Source organism: Phragmites australis, chromosome 10 (genome assembly GCF_958298935.1).
Source record: "Phragmites australis chromosome 10, lpPhrAust1.1, whole genome shotgun sequence".
Lineage (NCBI taxonomy): Eukaryota > Viridiplantae > Streptophyta > Magnoliopsida > Poales > Poaceae > Phragmites > Phragmites australis.
In genome coordinates this window covers 4,746,563-4,767,576 of record NC_084930.1, presented here as the reverse complement: position 1 = coordinate 4,767,576, position 21,014 = coordinate 4,746,563, and the positions used below count along the sequence as shown (strand labels likewise).

Genomic DNA, 21,014 nt, shown 5'->3' with positions numbered 1-21,014 from the left:
GGAAACATTATCGCTTTCGTATAAACCTTTTAAAAATCCCTCGTTAAATGAATCCCTACTTTCTCCGCGACACAATTTTTTTAAGGCAAACACGAGATGCCACAAAATCGCATTGGCATATAAGAATATCTCTCTTAAACAAATATCAGACACATTGAGGAGACGTCGTTGTGACAATGCTGCAAGTTCATGTGAGTTTTGATTCTCTTTGCCAATATCGTGATCAAGAACTTCTTCGTGGATAGTAGTTGTAAGACGTGATAGCAACAGCTTGATCACCTTTTTCTTTTTGAATATATACGCTAGACAGTTCACACGTGCACTGATGTTGAAAGAATCCAATTCCACGAAGATATTTATTTGTGATAAACTGCTTCCACCAATTTGACGGTGCGATCAAAGACTCTGATCGAAACAGGTGTGCAAGAAGAGACTAGATGGATCAGCTTATCGGCTAGAAAATTGTCCTTGTGAGGGACATGCTAGACTTCAAAATCGAATGAACGTCGCTCTAACTTTCTCACTTTGGAGAGGTATTTTACCATCGTTTGATCCGAGCATAGGGAACCCTTCGTACCTGGTTTATAGCCAGTAGCGAGTCCCTCATTGCAAGTGAGCGTCTTACCCCTCATGCGGATGCTGCTCGTATTTCAGATAAGAGGTTCTCATACTCTGCAACAATATTTGGTGATCTGAAAATTTAATTGAAATGTGTACCTGAAGTTGTCACTGGCATGTGGGGTCGAGATTGCTCCAGCCTCCAGTCCAATCAACGTGTACAACCTGTCGACATGTGTGGTCTTATACCTGTTCGTCTCTAGTCGCAGAAAACCCTCACTTTTTGACGACCAGTATCACTCCCGCGACTTGTGGGGGTAGCTGCAAATAGTAAATTGACGCCTCGTCTGGTCAAGGAGCGGTCAGTACAAGAGGAGAAAAAAGAGTCACCTGTTGAGATCCTGGAAGGCTACCCCCATTCTTGGTATCTGCCAAAAGTGGTCATTATTTCTATTAGGAACTTAAAGAGTGGAAGATCATTTTTTCTTGTCCTTGAGATGCCCTGCCCAAAATGCAACACACGTGATTAGTTTTAGGGTAACCTCTTACCTGTTTGGGGATTTTGCCTGGTTGATGGCTCCGGATCATGCAGTATAGGTCGTGTTGGCGCACGGAGTCGCGCAAGTCTGAGGGTTGGTTGTCCCAACACGACGGGGGGTCTCCAAGCACTCCTCGTTACCGGGGGAGGAAGGGATCTTTCATGCTGTGGGGCTTGTCGTGGTTGTTGGTAATCGTGACCATCACTAGTCCTACCGACGGACATGGTGCTTGCCGTCACAGTTTGGCGTCATGTCGCGAGGGGAAGCCCCCAACATTCACGCAGCGTAACGCCCTTAGCGATGACACCGCCAAAGACCATGTCCTCTATGGCAGTTCCTCCGAGCGATACTGTGGTGGTTGGGGCTGTGTCAGAGCGTCCCCATGTTCAGCGCCAGTCTAGTTCCCCTCCGGGTGCATGGCATGAAGATTATCGCCGGTAGCCGAAACATAGGAGCCTCCGCTGCCCCCCATTGCATGAACTGTCATACAAACTTTTTGTTGAGTCTCGGAGCCTTTAGACTCCGATTCAGTGTCCCATACCTGGGCACATCGGGCTCATCTGGGTCGTACCCCATGATGAACACCATGCGGTGACTGGGGTCCTCGAAACAGGACTCAACGGTTGTCGTGGATCATGCTATGGGTAGCTCAATCTAATCTCCAACTCTTACCGAAACACAGAAACACACCCCTTAACTGGCGCGCCAACCGTCGAGAGTTAATCCCTGAGAATGATTCCAGAGTGTAATGATCGATGGGCGCATGAACGATGCTTGCGGTGTGAGTGTTTGTGATGAACTCAAGAACACAGGGATTATCCAGGTTCAGGCTTTCCTAAAGATAATTATCATATATCTTGTGTATTTTGTTATCAATGTTTATAAACTGGTTCCCGATGAGTCTTCTTGACCCCTCCCTACAAACCAGATCCTCCTCTCTTTATATACCAGAGAGAAGGAGGTCTTACTAGTGAGCTTTTTTCTACTGAACCATACATTAGCTAAACCTCTCATCCCTAGGCTATTTAAAATGAGCGACGCACGTGCCCATTTTTATTTTGATAAAGCAGTCGAGCCCATCCCATCCGCTAAACACCTCTATGCCTACGTCACCCCGATCAGCCGGTGCGCCCCGTCCCATCATCGATCTCGCACACGAGACTGTGAAGCAGTCTGACATGCCTATGAGTCCATATTGTAATGTTTAAATCTACGGGACAGGGCATGGCACCACTGCGCCGACCACGGCATGTCCCCTGAGGAGGAGTGCCTAGGGAAGAAAAATACTTGAGTGGAATGCATTTAATAAGAATAGTTTGGTTTGATGTGAACATGTCCCGCGACCAGCGAAGGTTGATCGTGGGAGTCCCTTACGTGGTAAAGATCTTGGTCGTGAAGATGCAGACTGGTCATGTGGTGGGACCCTAGTCCGGGAAAGAATCTTCTGCCAACTGGTATTGACCGGTTTGGATCCTCAGAACAGGAGACCCTCTATTTTATACATTGACAAATTCAGTTTTGTGTTCGTAGTGATATTTCATCGGACACTTGTAGTGCACAAAATCTAAAAAGTCTACTCTAGTATTGACAATAAGAAATAGCTCAATCTAGCAATCAAATTGTGCAACTAACATTCTGCATTCGCAATCTAGCACTCAAACCACATAAATTGATGTCACTTTCTCCTAATTCCACAAAAGAATACATTCTTCTCACCTCTGTGCAGACGAGCTACTGTTGCTACGTGCTACCGCGAGCTGCTGCTGCTGCACCACACCCCTCCCACGTGGACGACCGAGTGCACCACGCCGATGGCCGAGCGCTCTGTTCGACATGATGCCGGGGGCTGGCGCAAAAAGGGCAGGGTAGGCACTGGCTGCCTCCTAGCTGCAGGGCCCGACCGCAGGATCCAACAGCCACCACCCCCACCACGCCGACGGCCGAGCGCAATGCGCGACTCCCTGGGCAGGTGGCGGGAGGGTAGGGCTGTTGTCGTAGGAGGGTAAGGCAGGGCCAGCGTCGCAGGAAGATCCAATAAGTATAGGAACAAAGATGGGGAAGGGGGCGTGGGGATGGAAGCGTGGCAACAGATTTTGGCAGAGGGAACAGAGGTGGGAGAAATGACGTCTCGCTCAGGTTTGACTAAAGATGATAGGTTTGACTACTGCTACACAAATGTTCAATCTGATGCCTAATATATTTGAACTGGTGTTTCATATGGAATAGCTAAATATAGCTATGAACATCTATATATCTAACCTAGTGAAGTTGCTCTAAGCCATAAAACTCGACCCCTAGTCCTTTGGCTCCGGTGGAGAGCAAGCTTCCTCCTGTGCCACAGCGAGGAGGTCACCGACAGAGTCCCCAACGTCCCGCCAAACGCTCCACGGTACTCATCCGAGGTTGACAGCACAAGCCATCCACTTCCGGCAACACGCGGGCCACAGGCAACCCTGTCAACGACGACAGCTCTGAAGCTTGGCTACTGGCTCACCGTCACCCCTCGATGGATCGAGTCGATGTTGCCTACCTTTTGCGCCCTAGTGTTTTTCACATGAATCCAACATCGCCGGTGGTGAGTATCAACAGAGGTGGATCGCGCCTCATGCATCCTCCGCTAAAGCAGCATAGGCCCTTCCGCCCGGTCGTTTTGCTGCCTGGCACCACCGGCTCCAGCGACGACCAACCTCGCCGGCGTTCAGCCGGCCGCCAATCCGTCTTGGAGCCGTCATCAACAGACACGTGCAGAGCATGCAAACACGTCTTCGGAGGTGCGTCTACTGTGTGTGAGCCCTTGCAGAGGGTGTCCATGTACCTCTAAGTTTATCTAATAGTATATCATAAATTATAAAAAAAACGTGATTTTTCCATGTTTAAGGACATATCCGTATTTTCCTTCCGCGACGACTCTGTCCGCGTGTTTCTGACTTTCAGAGCCGAAGTCCAGCACAGGTCGAACCATACGGTACGGTACAGAGTTAATCTAACCCAAGAAGCACGTCAACCCGTCAACCCCGTTGGGTCCACCGTAGACTCAACCAACGCACGCGGTCGGTCGAGGCTTCAGCCTGCCCTGCTTTGCACCCAAAGAAGACACCAACACTCGACCGGTCAATGAATTTACCAAAACAACCACGACTCCAGGAGTTGCAACTTTCTGCAAAGTCACAGGTGGAGAAGGAACAAATGTATATGTTTCTGCAATTTTGTTCATCCAAAAATACTTCAGCTTGGCCAGTTTTTTCTAACGATGTTCAGCTTAGCAGTTTCGGAATGCCTTCCCTTTCAACGAACTCCTGTATAACACTACCTCCTCCGGTGTCCAGTCCGCATACATAGTGGAATTTTATAAAATGTGCACTCATGAGATAGACCAGTACTACATCTTATCGAATATCTAATTATATAGTGTATACGCATAAGAAATATATTATATATGGATACGATATATTATACACCTGATGAATAACTCTAGATATTACGGATTTAAATCTACGGGACTCAATATACTCAGAGATCTATACTAGAAAGGTCTCGATCGGGTTAACCAACTCGAGTACAACCAGTATCCAAACTGAATTTAGCTGTCTTACCTTGACCGATAAGACAGAAGAATCTCTATCGACAACGATAAACTCAGAGTGGCGTAAAGACCCTTATATAAGACGGAGATCCAGACCTCCAACTAGGAACGAAGAACAACTCACAACAACGCCTACGCAATAACAAAGCAAGCACCAAGATCCTAGTTTAGGAGATATTCGATGATTTCAATCCTAGATTAGTTTAGATCCGATCTACCCTATTATAATAGTTTTAGTCACTTTACTTATACTTGAGACAATTCATATACAACATCATTCGCACATGACATAGGGTATTACACAACATCGGGATTGAACATTTATACATCACATGTCTTATTTTCTGTTCGATCCCTGATCTTGAAGATATTCCAATTCAATTACAAATATATTATCAGAAACTAATTTTCAATACATCTATCTAATAAGAACTAGAATGATCCAATTCGGTAAATAGATGCTAAAATTTTGTGTCACCAATAGGTATGCAGACTTGTTTGCCTATGTCACCAAGGGAGTATTTTTCTTCTAAGACACGTTTGCATTGTACGCTTACACCAAGAAAGCAACAACTCCATTGTGTTGTGCATGATCTAGCATAACGTAGTCACCGCATTATTAATTTAGTTGGACTAAATGTTCATGTCGCATCTAAAATATTGCGTATATTCCACATAGAGAAGAAGAAACATCAAACACAGTTTTTTTTTTTTTTTTTGTTTCGCTAAGGGCGTGGCGTGTCATTGCGGGATATTTATAGGCACCCTCCAAACAAGATTTTTCTCATTGAAAAGGTCAGTTGATTGATGTCAAAACAACACTATATCGATTAATAATATATGATCAGCACAAATACTATTTTGTGCTATAACACCATATGAAAACTCACACTCCTCTAAATTGGCAAGAAACAGTACCTAAATAATTTTGGGATTTAAAACTGTATCAAAAATAGAATTTTTTTTTCTATTTCTACTCAGTTTCACTTTTTTTGATAATGGAAGCTTTATTATAACAAGGAGATACAACCATATAAGAGTTTGCTGCCGACCTCTACATGACTAAGATGTATATAGACCAAAAGACAAAAAAAGAAAACCAACAAACATGAAAGGACAATCTCAAATACAAGGGTAAACTTGAAACAAGTGATATTATGGAGTTGGATGCATGATCCGAAACTTAGAACTCCATCCGTGTCTGATAAAAATAGCTTTGACCGACTGCTCTAGTCGCGTAAATACCACTGCTAGCATCTCTTCATAGTTCAACTGCTGAAGCACAGACAAAATACGGAATTAATGTGTACATGTATATATAATCTGTAAAGAAAATACATTTTTTTCTTTTGTTAAAGATAATATCCTTTCACTTGGCCGCTCTTTATTCAAAAAGAATTTTGTGACTAATTAATATTCCAATAAACCGTTGATAGCATGAAGCTAACAGAGAAAATCAAGGCCAAAAGTGTCCAAATACTCCAAACCACAGCTTCCTCTCCCACCTTTTCTCCTGTGATGATGATTTGGCATTTGATCTTATCTTTATTCTCCACCTCTTATTTTCCAAAAATTGTCCCTCTCATTGCTCCTACTTTGTAGTCTGTATACCCTCTCACCCGCTAGCAGTTGGCTGCTCCCTCTCACAAGCACCTTCCTCCTCTCCCTGTCACCTTGTCTCATACTTCATAAAAGTTGATACCAATGTCCGATTTAAATTGTGACAGATCTAGAATAAAAATAATTAGATGTCTCATACTGATATACTTTCTCCGATTGCAAATGTAAGTTATTTTAGATTTATGCACAAGGATTAAGAAAATAGATCAAATGATCTTGTTGCCCTTTATTTATTCTGCATTGGAAAAGATAACTCATTCATTTATGAGAGTGATAATATTTATTAAACAAGAGTCAGACGGGAAAAAAAAGAAAAAAATACATAGAAGTTCGAGAATAACTTATATTTAGAGAATAGTTAAGGAGGCTAAAACGATCACATTTACAATCACAGAGAGGAGATCTTAGATATCTTATTTATTAAACCAGAAGATATCATAATAACTGATACATACGATGAACTAGTAAAAACGAAAATTTAACTAATGTTCTTATACATCCTATAGATACAAGTGAAGCCGCCCCTAATCCAAGCAACCTCCATCGTCACCACCCAAAACCAAAGTCTTTCTTTCCTTCGCCTTTCTCTCTCATCGAACCATTTCTTTCTCGCAGTTGCACCGATCAGTTGCAATATATATTTTTCTCTGCTTCTCCCGCAACCACCTAACCACTCACTTGCCACCAAACTCGACTCGTTACCCTGCTCGTTGAAGTCTTCTTTCCCTCCTCTTATCACCAGGGAGAGGAGGGGGCGGTGGCTGATCGGCTCGCGGCAATGGCTGGGCGCGTGACGTGGCTCGCCGGCCTTGTGGCCTTGCCCTTCTTGATCGTGGCTGTGAGCGGCCGGTTCGTGGTGGAGAAGAGCAGCGTGAGGGTGCTCGCGCCGGAGCACATCCGGGGCCACCACGACGCGGCCATCGGTAACTTCGGCGTGCCCGACTACGGCGGCACGCTCACCGGCGTCGTACTCTACCCCGACAAGAAGGCCACCGGCTGCGTCGAGTTCGACAACAAGTTCAAGTCCAAGTCCCGCCGGCCGGTCATCCTCCTGCTTGACCGTGGAGGTACAGTTTCTCTTCAAAAATCTTTTTTTTTGTCTCTTTGAAAGCTCTAAATTTGAGTGTCTTGAAGATATCTTAATGTTCAATTTTGTCTTTGAAAAGTAACCTTATGTTCGATTTTGAAGATATGAATTTTGTGCTGCTTTTTGTTTTGTTTGACAAAGCTTGTTTTGCTAATGAATCATGTCAGTATCATAATTCGTTTCAATTCAGTTCTGGTTGTTTTGTTGATGAGTTATGTCGCTGTGCTGATCTTCTCTAGGAAATCAATGGTTAGATAGTGATTATAAGGTAGAATGGTTGGTCAGTGCATATCAGGCAGGCATGCTACCTAAGTGATATAATATATTAACCTTTTGATGTCGATTGATCTCCAACTACGGTGTCACAGAGACTGCAATAAATTTTTTTAACAATTCTTTATTGTCTTGGAAGGAAAGGAGCTAGTAGCTCAGTTCAGCAAGTAGGGGCTGGATGAACAACACACAGCCAATACTCCTATTCCATTGAGTTAGTTTTGGAATAAATGGAAGCCCACTACCCAGACACTAAACAGTAGTTGAATTGCCACATAATAGTATATGCTTATTTTGAAATTTGCACATGCTAGTACCTTCGATCCACCATGAACGATGAGCAACAATGATCAGAACAGAATCCTAGTCCAGAGCCATTATTGAAGTCATCTTGGCCTCACTTCTATTGTATGTAGTATTAGAATAGTTGACTGTCATACAGATTGTTCGTAATTTCATTTTGGTTAAAATTTCAAAACTGTGCACCAGTTGTTTTAGGACGATTTGGCATCAGATTGCTCCTTTCCTTGCTTCGAGTTTCAGACAACTGGTTGTCTCATCCGACAACTCTGAACCTAGGAGAGGAAGACGGATAGGATAATGCACATGCACGCATTCTGTTTCATATTTCTGAAGCTGACGCATCTCATCTGGTCAGATGATCTCAACTCACTCGATCCGAGATCTTTCACCACCAAGGCACCAACCAGTTGGTGATCCCTTGAAGCGAAAGGCAACAGCTTCGCAGGACCATCCGTTTCAGCCTTGCTTTCAAAGCAAAGCGTTCCAACTGAAGCTTCCATCAGATGCCCAACTGAACTGGCGCACTTCCTTCGCAAAAAACTACTAACTCTGTCCAACATTGTGAAATTGCTTCACTCGAACACATATTTTGACCACAAATACGCCCTATGAACATGAGGTTAAGTCAGTAAAGAATACGGTTACGTGGCATTAGGTGTTTGTCGACGAAGTAGCCATTACAGCAGCAAGCAAAGCTCTGCAGTCTGCACATCTGCACGCATAGCTGCATAAGCTGTTCAGCGCAAATTTCTCTTTTTCAATTCTCCCTATACAGATCATTCCAGTCTCTCAAATTTTGTACTACGCTTCGGCGATCTAGTCCACATCTTCATGAATTTTTCTAGCATTTTTCGACGGCCGTGGCACTGCCAAAAAGGGAGTCTCCCCTGGTCGGTATTTGGTTCACCGACCACCCCAGCTTGCAACTGCTCCTTTTAAATTCTCCATCTACAGATCGTTCCAGGCTCTGAATTTTCGTACTATTTTTCTGTGAACCATTCCCCATCCCCATAGAGATGAAAACGGAACAGAAAAATCTCATTTCGTTCCAGTGCTGTATCCCTTTTTTTCAGTCTGTTTTCGTTTTTTCCTGTTTCCATCTATCATATTTTCGTTTCCATCCGGCTGAGAAAATGTGAAAGTGAAAACGGTAGAGGGTTTTTCCGACCGTTTCCGTCCGTTTTCACCCATACGCTCACTTATGTCTTTAATTGAAACTTATCACTTATGTTTATTATATGCTCGATTATCGAGTTAAGATTTATGTGGTTCTTTTTTAGAGGGGTACAAAACATAACGTATATAACCTACTTATATCACACTCACGCCTAACGCACGCACACGCGTGTATGTCCTAAGCATACACGTTACAGATATATTCTCGCTAAACGGACACGTGTGTGTATACCCCTAACTACTAAGGAAAAACCCCTGATGAGGCTCGTGGGTCGATCCTAGGGATCGAACCCACGACTAGCTATCCCTGTCAGTCTGCCACTGGAAACGAACCAACCGAGCTACTGCTCGATCTTAAGGCTTATGTTGTTGTATATTCGTATCTTGTATTATTTGAGTCAAATATTGATAAAAAATGATATATCATGTGAATCGAAAAATCATATGATATATATTTTTTACTTTAATACAACTTACTGATTGGATTGGTTCATTAAACTTATTAATTCAGTGTTATCTGAAGATAATGCTAAACTTATACATGTTGACATGTCTTGATAGTTCTGTAGGTTGGTGTTTTCATTTTGTGTTTTCGAATCCCGACCGATACCGACATTTTTTTGATCGGATTGGTTCGTTTTCGACCCTCCGATTATATCCGATCGTTTTTGTTTTTTCCTGTTCCCGTCTATCCCGTTTTCTTTTCCGTCCGGCAGAAAAAATATGAAAATAAAAACGGTTAGAGAGTTTTTTCGACCGTTCCCGTCCATTTTCATCCCTACATCCCCATGAATTTTACCGGAATTTTTTCCCGCCTGTGGTACAGGCAAACGGGGATCTACCCTAGACGTTATTTCGGTTACCGACCGGGTGGTCGTTATTCCGTTTACCGACCACCTCCGGTAGCAATTTCTCCTTTTGATTTATCCCTCTATAGATCGTCTCAGTCTATGAAATTTTACAAGATGATTCTACCCTGCAGTCCCCGTCTACAGGAAATTTTATGGATTTTTTTTCGCGTCTGTGCCACCAAAAACGAGGATCTTGCCGTGGTTGTTATGTCACGCAAGTTTCCGTCTTATCTGACAACTCTGAACCCAGGAAGGCAAAAAGAACAAGATCGTGCAACCATACGTGCATTGCATTTCTGATTTCTGAAGCTCATGTCTCATTTGATCGAACCATAGAAACTCAGCTTGATCAGAGCTCTGCCGCCATCAACTATTAGGTGCTGCGATCTCTTCAATCGGAAGGCAGCAGGTAGCTCGACAGACCGATCAGTTCAGTCTTGCTTAGAAAGCAAAGCGTCCGAACTTCCCGTCTACTTCTCAAAAAGAAAACTTCCCGTCAGATGCATGCCCAGCTCCACTAGTTGTTAGTCAGGAATCACCATTCCTATTCAAGACTCATTCGAAAATTGCTGCACCTGAACAGTTGTTCGTCGATGAAGTAGGCGTTACAGCAGCAAAGCAAGCAACGAGTTCTGCGCACCTGCGCGCGCGAGGTGTTGTTGAGGTCGATTTTTATTTTTCGTTTCTCCATCTCGAGATCGTACCAGACACGTATGATTATGGGCCCTGCTATTGCCAGTCTTCGTGAATTTTTCTGGGGTTTTGACCCGCGCCGGCAAAACGGGTCGGTATTTGGTTCGCCGACCGCCCCAGCTAACAATTTCTCTCTTTCAATTCTCTCTATAAAGAAGGTTCCAGGATATGAAATTTTGTATGTTCTGCGTCGAACCACTCCCCATCTCCATGAATTTTACCCGAATGTTTGCGCGCCTGTGGCATCGTCAATTTGGAATCTTGCACTGGTGGTTATTTCAGTTGCCGATCACTCTCTCTATGGATCCTCCCCATCTCCATGATTATTTTTTTCTAGAATTTTTGCGTACTTGTGCCTCTGGCAATCGGGAATCTTAGCCCTATCTTGGTCGTCGTTTCATTTACGGACCACCCCCGGTCGGGGTTCGATCCATTCTCCGGCCGCCGTCTGACGCAGTTCAGCTTGCCACTACGTGCAGAATGCTACTTCGCGCTCAAGTCGTGGAACGCGCAGCGCGCGGGCGCGGCGGCCGTGCTGATCGCGGACAACGTCGACGAGAAGCTGCTGACCATGGACAGCCCCGAGGCGTCGCCGGGCACCGAGTACATCGACAAGATCAACATCCCGTCGGCGCTCGTCAACCGCGCCTTCGGCGAGTCCCTCAAGAAGATGGCCCAGAAGGTGGCGGGCGACGGCGGGCAGGAGGAGGTGATCGTGAAGCTGGACTGGCGCGAGTCGATGCCGCACCCGGACGAGCGCGTGGAGTACGAGCTGTGGACCAACAGCAACGACGAGTGCGGGGCACGGTGCGACGAGCAGATGGCGTTCGTGCGCGGGTTCCGCGGCCACGCGCAGCTCCTGGAGCGCGGTGGGTACGTGCGCTTCACGCCGCACTACATCACCTGGTACTGCCCTGAGGCGTTCCGGCTCACGCAGCAGTGCAAGTCCCAGTGCATCAACCACGGCAGGTACGTAGCCGACGGCGATCGGAGTGCTCGCGTAGTTGCACTGATTGCGCCCACGACGGCGACGGCTGATCGAAGGTGGTGGCACGGCAATTGGCAGGTACTGCGCGCCGGACCCGGAGCAGGACTTCGGGGCGGGGTACGAGGGGAAGGACGTCGTGGTGGAGAACCTGCGGCAGCTGTGCGTGCACCGCGTTGCCAACGAGAGCGGGCACCCGTGGACGTGGTGGGACTACGTCATGGACTACAAGATCCGCTGCTCCATGAAGGAGAAGAAGTACAGCAAGGCATGCGCCGAGGACGTCGTCACCGCGCTCGGTGAGCACCACTTGCTATCACCCCAGCTAGCTCCATGATCTGATCTCGGCTGTTGTTGATCGGTCTTGCCAACGTGGTGGAATGGAATCCAACAGGGTTGCCTCTCGACAAGGTGCTGGAGTGCATGGGCGATCCCGAGGCCGACGCCGACAATGCCGTCTTGTCCAAGGAGCAAGTAGACCAGGTTCGTCACGATTTTCTTCCTCGCAGTCACAATTCCTTGGGCTGAAGAAATTTCAGCACTGAATGTTCAGGCCTGGAACTCTGAATCTGACAGACCTCATGATGTTCCAATGTTTCAGATCGGTAGCGGGTCGCGAGGAGATGTGACCATCTTGCCTACCCTGGTCATCAACAACGTTCAGTACAGAGGTTGGTTGCGGCATCTTTTTTCCGTCAGAACAAGAACTAACGCAAGCATCGATGTAAAAATCTCATCTTTCGAGAGCTATTTGCCTTGAAATACTGACACGAATTGTGTTGTGCCTGTGTGAAGGGAAACTGGAGCGGACGGCGGTGCTGAAGGCCGTGTGCGCCGGCTTCAAGGAGGGGACCGAGCCCCGTGTCTGCCTGAGCCCTGGTAGACCTCTGATTTCTGAAAGTGTTCTACAAACAGCGAAACTGAAACATGACTGTTCCCTTCGAATAAAATCTGACGAGGTTTCTTTTTTTCTCTCTTCGATCCGTAGACATCGAGACGAACGAGTGCCTGCGCAGGAACGGCGGGTGCTGGCGAGACGAGGCCACGAACGTGACCGCCTGCCGGGTACGTCCATGCCACTGCCACACCCACAGGCTTGCATCGACATCGTCGCATGCGTAGAAAAGCTCTGGATTTGGCCGAGTTCGTCGTGTTTTGTGCTGATAACATGCTTCCCGGCACGGCGCGCGCAGGATACGTACAGGGGCCGGGTGTGCGAGTGCCCCGTGGTGAACGGCGTCCGCTACGAGGGCGACGGCTACACCGGCTGCAAAGGTAATTTTTCCTCTCCACGCGACACTGAACAACCTTCGTGAAATGCTGATGCGCCGTGTGCTTCATCCGGCCGCTCTTGCTCCAGCGGTTGGGCCGGGCAGGTGCGCTCTGAACAACGGCGGGTGCTGGTCGGAGACGAGAGGGCACCTGACCTTCTCCGCGTGCTCGGTAACACCTCCTCTCCTTCATTCGCTGCATGGTTCCTTCGTTAACGACCCTCGCTAATCGCATGCTCGCCACAAATCGAAGGATACCGCATTGACCGGATGCCGGTGCCCGCCAGGGTTCCATGGCGATGGCCACAAATGCGAAGGTAAAACCTCTCAAATTCACATGCTCAGCCTGAACTATACCTAGTGGTTGATGGTTTAACCGGCCGGGCAGAATCACTGAACTGATCAAGAAACGCTCTGTTCCATGTGTGCTCCTTCTCCTTCAGATCTGGACGAGTGCAGGGAGAAGCTGGCGTGCACCTGCCCCGACTGCCACTGCAAGAACACGTGGGGCAACTACGAGTGCAAGTGCAAGGGCAACCAGCTTTACATACGAGGAGAGGACGCCTGCATAGGTAATGCAGAGATACACTAGCAAACCTACATGCAGATCAGTTTTGTATTTTGTCATTCGACAGTGACAGATTTTTTGGAATTTGTCACGCAGCTAACAACATGTCAAAGCTCGGCTGGTTCATCACCATCTTGGCCGTGTCGTGCGTCGCCGGCGTGGGGATCGCCGGCTACGTCTTCTACAAGTACAGACTCAGGGTGAGTGGGTCCATCTGAGATACACGGTTCAGCAGAAATGACTGGAGCATGTGATGCAGAAAGATTTATACAGATGAAAATTTCACTTCATGTTTTTGTTATTGTTGTTGTAGTCGTACATGGACTCGGAGATCATGTCCATCATGTCCCAGTACATGCCGCTCGACAGCCAGAACAACGAGAACCAGCCTCTTCGGCAGCATGATTCAGAAGCTTTGAGGTAATTTCGCTCGCCAATCAAGTTCGGCATGAATGAATACTCTGATCATCTGATAGCAATTGTAATTCTGTATGGCCCTGACTGATTTAATCCTGATACCGAGACGAATTTCAGGCACTGAATGGTCGCTGAAACGCCTCAATTACCGTGTGACGTTTGCATGGAGAATTTGGGCAGTGAAGCCTGATCGAGGTCCCTCCAAAGATGTGCTAGGCGTTGCAAGGATCAAGCTGCTATCATGGTTTCAACCATATTCGACAAATACTTCGCTGTGATTTCGATATTTTTTTTACTTCACCTCTGTATTGTAGAAAAGATAAGTTTGTACCAGGCACAGAAATGAACTCTAGAGATTTTAGCTAGGTAGGCATTTCGGCTCTTGTGGTTCAAGAGACGTTACACACAGGATTTAGAGAGAGAAATATACAAGCTGCTATACATGTACAGTAGACAAACCATTGAGACTACGATTCTGGTGTGTGAAGGAGCTCCACCATACGATTCTGGTGGTTCCAAGAACAGAGCACTCCCTGCAGATTTAGGGGAATTCCATATGCCTGAACGAAATATATGCCAGTGACTCTCATTTCAAACTGTGAACGTTCATCATTTGATTATCACCTCAAGTAACTTCAAATCAGGTACAGGCGTTCCATATGCCGGAATGAAATGGCGCCAATATTACTAGAATCAAATCGACAAGGAGAAAATTCTCACAAAAGAAATATCAATGCTTATCAGTATTTTTATTTATCTAATTAGCATCCTGGCAAAAGAAAAAATTGCATTGATTAAAGATTGCATCGCACCTTCCCTCGAAACAAAGAAGAACGCAATAAATCTTCTTGGGGGCTAAATAAAATGTTACAACAGAGTATAACAGAGCTTTCTACTTGTACTGCTCTGAAACTTCACGAGCAAACTTGTCCATGAATTGGCATTTCTTGTCAAAACCCCAGCCTGGATTATTCTGCAACAAAGAGAAAGAGGTACAAGATAAAGTGACTCGTTATGATATGACATAAATATTCTTTTCTAGAAGGAAGAAGAAAAGGAAAGGAGTGTCAAGACTCAAGATAGGATAAACCATTTGCTATTGCATCACCTATCAAATTCTATCTGGAACAGCATGTCATGAAAAGCCTACACGAGATATGTTCAGTGTGCTAGAACTAAGGTACCTTAGTAAGACCACTGGACCAGATTACGAACACAGATAATAAGGGAACACCATATATCACATAAAAAGTAAAGGAAGAAGATTCTTTGTTGTGGTTAAACTTCAAGTTCAATATGCCAACAGAGAGTAGTTCTCTTCTTGAAAGCAACCAGGCTATAGATAGTCTTGTCATAATTTCATTTGATTGACAAGTTAGACATGAATTATGTTGCTTGCATCACCATCGGAGATTCAGAAGTTGGATAACTTGAAACGAAAACATACAAAAACGACCCATTGATACTATGAATAATGTTTAGACCATTAGTAATAAGAAGGCAAACCTTAAGAGCTAGTAAGGTTTTGTCAGTAAACCGCTTTACTGAAGAAGGGATGTTTTCTGGAAGAGTATTTGCAACTCTTTGCAGCTCCTCTTCTTGTTGTTTTGCAGTCACAACATCAGGTCCGCTGTACATATCTATGAGCTCTTTCATATAGGGTGCTCTCGCCATTACATCTTTCACAGCTTCCTGATAGTGATACAGCACATTATAATGGGTCAGTTAAAGATACAAAGAAAACTCATATTAGCAGCAATCTGGATACAACCATTAATTTATATGTACTTGTTGGTAAATTAATCTAATGATCCGACACAAAATTTAATGTGATCTTGAAAGAAGTTCCAAGTTCCAAAAGTTATAAAAGCTGAAATGTAGAACCAGATATGCTTAGAAAATTTATCTGTATATCAGCTAGTGTAGTTTGAAGGTTATGTGAGTATATTTGAATGCAGAATACTAAAATCGTCTACAGAAATGAGACCAATCTGGATAATTTCATGTATACTAGTTGTCAAAGTTAGGGAAGTATACCTAGCCAATTACCACAATGATATACATTTGTAAACTGAAAGTAATATTGTGGTGGTAGCCTAAGTTGTTCTATCTGTTCTTTATCAAGCCTCAAGCAGGCAATCGTCACCAGATATTATCAACCCTAGACCCATTTTTGTGTTATAACTGCAGAAAAATAGCATTGCTTACCCTTGGTATGAAGACCTTGAATTTTCTAATGCACCCTTTATTTGAGTAACAATAAAAACAGCATCTACTAACACAAACATTTTCGTGGAGAAATGTAATACTGTGCAAGTCAATTGAAGAAATCACCTCCCATTCTTCCTGGTTCTGGATGCCCTCATACGCAATTATGAATGGCTTCACCTTCTGCAGCATCTCCTCCAGTGACATTGGTGGTTTCTCATCAATATCAGGATTATCAAAATTCACATGGTACTCCGGCTCAAACTCGATCTGCACACACAAACCCGCAGAAACAAAAATCATCAGGAACCTCACAAGCACATAAAGATTTGTAAACTCCATAGCAGTGCTGCACGCACCATGTTATTAGTGTGACAAGCCTCCATGTACGCATCCTCCATTGGATGCGGCAGCGCATTATCTGCTGCTTCCTGAAACGCTTGCTCCAGGATCTTCATCTTCTCCGCGCCAAGCCGCTTCTCCAGTTTCTCCCCATCGGCGCTGTCCCCCAAGTAGACCCCTTGCCGATCATCCACATCAACGGACCGGCGGTCATCGCGCCACCTGCCACGACCCCTGCCGCGGCCACCGCGGCCACCGCGTCCGCCGCGACCCCCGCCGCCAAGCCCACCTCCGCCATCTTCGCCGCCGCCGCCCAGGAGTTCCAATGCGCGCTTCACGGCGTCCTGCGGCGACAACTTCGGCTGCTGCGCGCCGGACGTCTGCCTCACCGCCTCGCGGCGCCGGATGAAGCGGTTCTCCTCCGGGGCCTTATCCGCCGGCGGCTGCTGCTGCTGCCGCGGCACGCCACGGCCGGCGCCGGCGTAAGGGAGCGCGCGCGGCGGCGGCGCAGCGGAGGAGGAGGCGTCGACGCTCGGCAGCTCCGGATCGGGGCGCGAAGGGGCGTCATCGAAGTGCTTGGTGAAGGTCGGCTGCCTGGGAGCATCGTCCTCGGCGGGCGGCGGCAGGGGCAGCGGCGATCCACGGCCGCGGCCGGCGCCGGAGAACGCGGAGAAAGAGGGGATGGTGGGGGAGGAAGTGGGGACCACAGGCTCCCCGCGGCCGTGGCCTCCGGACGCGGGGGCGGAGAAGGGATCTTCCGCGCCGTCGGCGTCAGCGATCGGGCGACCGGGAGCGCGCGGCGGCGGCCCGGACGGCGGTACGCCGCGCCCGCGCCCGCGTCCGGCGCCGCCTATGCCGGAGAAGGACGAGGAGAAGGCGACAGCGTAGGAGGAGGAAGGGAGGTGCGCGTGCCGCCTCGCGGCGGCGGCGGCGCCGATGCCTCGCATGGTGGCGGGGGTGGTGGTGTGGATGGGTTTAGGTGCTGCTTAGGGTTGGGCTTAACTTGCGGAATGGAATGGTGGGCTGCTGTGCTGGTGTCTGGCCGTTGGATCGGGTGGGCCGCTCTAATGGCTCATGATCTACGGTTGGGGATTTTTGGTCTAGAAAATCCAAATGGTCCGGATTACAACATAATCCCAGAAAAGTTTTTCGAAAGCTTGATGAAAATTTAGTATTCGATCACTTTGATCAGTGTAAACATTGCTGAGAGTTTTGGGCCTGCAAAAGCTAGGAAATCCTACATTAAAAAGGACAAGCAAAAAGTAACCATTTCTATGAACAGATGGCTTTGCACAAACGCCAACAAGCTGTCACTGTAAATTATCTTTCCATAATAAGTCGTCCGTTTTCTCCTTTTCTTTTGAGAGGAAGTCGTCCGTTTTTCTCTTATTAGGAGAAAGGTTGTGTGGCGCCAACAGTAGAGATGGCAAAATTTCTCTTAAATCTGTCGCCGTTTGCAAAATTTCAAAAGTATGCATTTTTTAAAGATAAATAGAGCTTTATTTTATCAAGCAAATAAAAAGATCCCAGCTTCTACACTATGATGTGTATTAAAACAATTATTACAACCAAATCGGCTACGAAGTAGACTCCGTCCACCACAAAAGCGACCAATCTCTACTTCTCTATCTACTTCTACTACTTAAAACGTTTGCAATGCATCCTTTCGTCTGCCCCAGTCGGACGATCGTCCGCTCCTCCCCCGTCCGATCAGTCCCGCGCACCCGCGCTCCTCATCGCCCGTCCAACAGCTCCCGCCCGGCAATCACGCTACACCCTTCCCCACCACGCCCGTCGCGTCTCCTCATCGCGCGTCCAACAGATCCTGCCCGGCAATCACGCGCCACCCTTCCCCACCACGCCCGTCGCACCTCCTCATCGCCCGTCCACCGCCGCCACTCTGCGCGCCCTCCCCCCACGCTTGTCGCGCCGCCGCTCCCATCCCACCTCGACGCCGCACCGCTCCAAGCTAGCTGTCGTGGCCGCCCGTCGTCTGCCGCGATCGAGCGTCGATGCTACGCCCCTCCTTCGCGGCATCGTTCCGACGCCCCTCCTTCGCGGCGGCGACCTCCCCCTCTTGTCTCATGTGAGCGATTCTCCGAGGGACATGTTCACCGGACTCTCTCCGCCCGAAGCTATTCGTGTCGCCGTCAGGTCTCCACGCCGCCCCACATTGCCGGACTCAACTCCCCCCGAAGCAGCCGAACCAGCCGGGATCCCTCGCTTTCGCCACCGCTTCCTATTTCCTCCCCTAAGATGCTGCTAGGATGTTGTCCCTGAATCGCATCTCATTCCCGCAGCCGTCGCCATCTCGCCTCTCACCTGCCCACAGGCCGGGTGGCGTCCTGACCAGGTGCAGCAACGCCATCGCCTCGCCCAGAAGATCTTCGGCGCCATCAAGCTCCAGGTCAGGAGGTTCCTCCTAATAGCGGTGAGCTATTCTTACTTTCAGGACCAGGATGCAAGCTAAAGGAGGGATCTCCATCTCGACTTCACGCAGTGGCCACAGGCCACAGCACTTCAACTTGCAATTCAAACTGCACAAGGATTTCAGATGCCCTCCTTCCATTTCTTCTCTGATTGTCAGATGCTTGTCAACGCTGTAAAAGCTGCCGATCCAATTGACAGCCCTGGACATTCGAGAAAATAATTTTGTGTGCCCTCATGAAGGTTGTGGAAAGGTAATCACCATAATCTGTCCATTGTGTAATTCATTTCGTGATTTGAGCAGAGTTTTTTTTTCATGTATGAATGATTCTACATGTTTTCTCATTTCTTACGTATACTGTGAATGCTCACAGCCTGTTTGATTAATTGCTCAGGAGAATTTACATTTGTCAGTACCATTCCTATATATTGGCCAAATACAAATGGAATTATTTCGCGTTACAAAATCTACATCTCTAGAAAATACATACATCTAAACAAGCCACCTGAGATTGATGCTTCCTGACATACCGATCACCCAAATGTCCAGGTGAGTTCGCACTTTCATTTTTTATGCTTTTAGCTTTTGAGGCAAACTGAACATTCTGATCGAATCATATTCTTTACGCTCATGCCTAGGTATTGACTTCATTTAAAAAAACAACAGTTACGACTTTGCGTTTCCGTATTCATGTGAGATTGACATTTAAACAAAAACCGTGTTGACTATTGGTATCTAAGTACGTAGTGCATCTACGTGCAGGAGCCTCCCTGAAAACCTTTGAGAATTGCTGATAACTATGCAAGCTAAAGAGCTGCCCCCTTTTGTTCACTACGAAGATGAGGACATCTTCCTGACATTTGAGGAGTCAAGACTCAAGAGCAATGATCGATAACACCATCATCCAAGAGCTATACGTATTTGCAGTTCTCTTTGAGTCTTTGATTCAGTCGTTCAACAGCTTGGTTAACTGCATGGGTTGTAGGCAAAGAGAAGACTGAATTTTGGCTTCTACGATGGGTTAACTGAACATGCATGTCCTGGAAGCAAGTGCAATCCTGCACTGGCATTATATATGCATATAATTCTGAGTCAAGCTCAGTCTTAGCAGAACAGATAATTAGTTTTTTATTTACTTTGGCGTATATGGAAGAGTAGACATGACTATCTGTTCAAAATTATATACATAGTTCTTACTCAAGTTCAGTCTCAGCAGGACAAAGCATTCATTTTTCATTTACTGATTGTGGTTTATATGGAAGGCTAGAGATGACTATTTGTTCAAAAATAAAGAGCAAATGTTGTTTATGAAGCTAAAGCCTCTCATGGTAGAATTTTTCGTTATGCACGATTAATATTTCTCCTCTTTTATTCAATTCATAAGGAGCTTAAAGCTCTGCTATCATGTTTAAATTGAGGGAAGAGACCAGAACTACCATCCAAGAGCGGGACAAACTACGGAAAGAGATGGTAAAATTTGAACTGCACATTCGTGTACACCATAACTCAAGCTTGAAAGAACAACTCAGCTCTCCGTGTTGTTCCTTTGACTTTGGCATGGGGCTGCCATGTTTTGCTTTCATCTGTCCATTTAAGTCAAGTGACAGCCACCTGATGCAAAATTTTGTCGAATACATCCAGGTCATTAGTACTGTCTGCACATGGTCTTCCAGCTTGCCATAGCCAAACAGTCCCTACCAGTGTTGGGCCGTTGGCCAATTCCCATCTAGAGGAAAGCACCTCTTATTCTAACTTTTTAACAATAACCAAAACCTGTAGAGTTCTGTTGCTGACATCCAATAAATTGGCATTGTGGTTAGAATTCACAACCCCAAATAAATGGCTACTTGACAAGTTGGCATCATGTTTTATGTTCAATGGTGACTGCTAACATCTGAGCCAAATAGAAATCTATGAACTGCGAAGTTGATTGGCACCCAAATGTTAATGTATAGTTTGTGCTTGTAGTTAGGTAAATTGACGTGCCTAATACAGAACAAAGCTCTGCTATCATATTTGAATTTATTATCACGAGTCTCAACTATGAGTACATAATTTCACAGTACCTCACATATAATCTTGCCATATGCTTGGTGTCATCTTGTGCAATTT

The 21,014-nt window shown here is 46.4% G+C and overlaps 2 protein-coding genes and 1 long non-coding RNA gene across 4 annotated transcripts; 2 read left to right on the top strand and 1 right to left on the bottom strand.

Moving 5' to 3' along the window:
- Positions 1-6,831: 6,831 nt before the first annotated feature.
- On the top strand, positions 6,832-14,520 carry LOC133883236 (vacuolar-sorting receptor 6-like). Its single transcript, XM_062322490.1, has 14 exons — positions 6,832-7,367; positions 11,163-11,652; positions 11,750-11,967; positions 12,063-12,151; positions 12,270-12,339; positions 12,464-12,547; positions 12,657-12,733; positions 12,862-12,943; positions 13,029-13,111; positions 13,193-13,256; positions 13,383-13,511; positions 13,604-13,707; positions 13,821-13,927; positions 14,042-14,520. Exons 1-14 carry the CDS (start codon positions 7,079-7,081, stop codon positions 14,046-14,048), a joined length of 1,893 nt encoding a protein of 630 aa, XP_062178474.1. The 5' UTR covers positions 6,832-7,078; the 3' UTR covers positions 14,049-14,520.
- Positions 14,521-14,654: 134 nt separating this feature from the next.
- On the bottom strand, positions 14,655-17,481 carry LOC133883237 (uncharacterized). The gene is made up of 4 exons (XM_062322491.1): positions 16,492-17,481; positions 16,259-16,402; positions 15,431-15,616; positions 14,655-14,897 (listed from the first exon to the last, which is right to left on the bottom strand). Exons 1-4 carry the CDS (start codon positions 17,419-17,421, stop codon positions 14,817-14,819), a joined length of 1,341 nt encoding a protein of 446 aa, XP_062178475.1. The 5' UTR covers positions 17,422-17,481; the 3' UTR covers positions 14,655-14,816.
- Positions 17,482-18,131: 650 nt separating this feature from the next.
- Positions 18,132-20,129, top strand: LOC133930550 (uncharacterized). 2 transcript variants are annotated; one of them, XR_009911773.1, is made up of 4 exons: positions 18,132-18,827; positions 18,927-19,155; positions 19,297-19,451; positions 19,665-20,129. It is a non-coding gene; the product is annotated as an uncharacterized LOC133930550 (long non-coding RNA). The 2 variants fall into 2 exon arrangements; XR_009911772.1 differs by lacking the exon at positions 18,132-18,827 and having other exon boundaries at positions 18,890-19,155.
- The last annotated feature ends 885 nt before the right edge of the window (positions 20,130-21,014 follow it).

Coding starts and splice junctions, on each gene's coding strand:
- LOC133883236 (XM_062322490.1), top strand. CDS start 7,079: ATGGCTGGGCGCGTGACGTGGCTCGCCGGCCTTGTGGCCTTGCCCTTC. Junction 11,968..12,062: donor GGACGTCGTCACCGCGCTCG/GTGAGCACCACT, acceptor GGAATCCAACAG/GGTTGCCTCTCGACAAGGTG. Junction 12,734..12,861: donor CGAACGTGACCGCCTGCCGG/GTACGTCCATGC, acceptor CGGCGCGCGCAG/GATACGTACAGGGGCCGGGT.
- LOC133883237 (XM_062322491.1), bottom strand. CDS start 17,421: ATGCGAGGCATCGGCGCCGCCGCCGCCGCGAGGCGGCACGCGCACCTC. Junction 15,617..16,258: donor AGAACCAGGAAGAATGGGAG/GTGATTTCTTCA, acceptor TATCACTATCAG/GAAGCTGTGAAAGATGTAAT. Junction 14,898..15,430: donor AAACCTTACTAGCTCTTAAG/GTTTGCCTTCTT, acceptor TCTTTGTTGCAG/AATAATCCAGGCTGGGGTTT.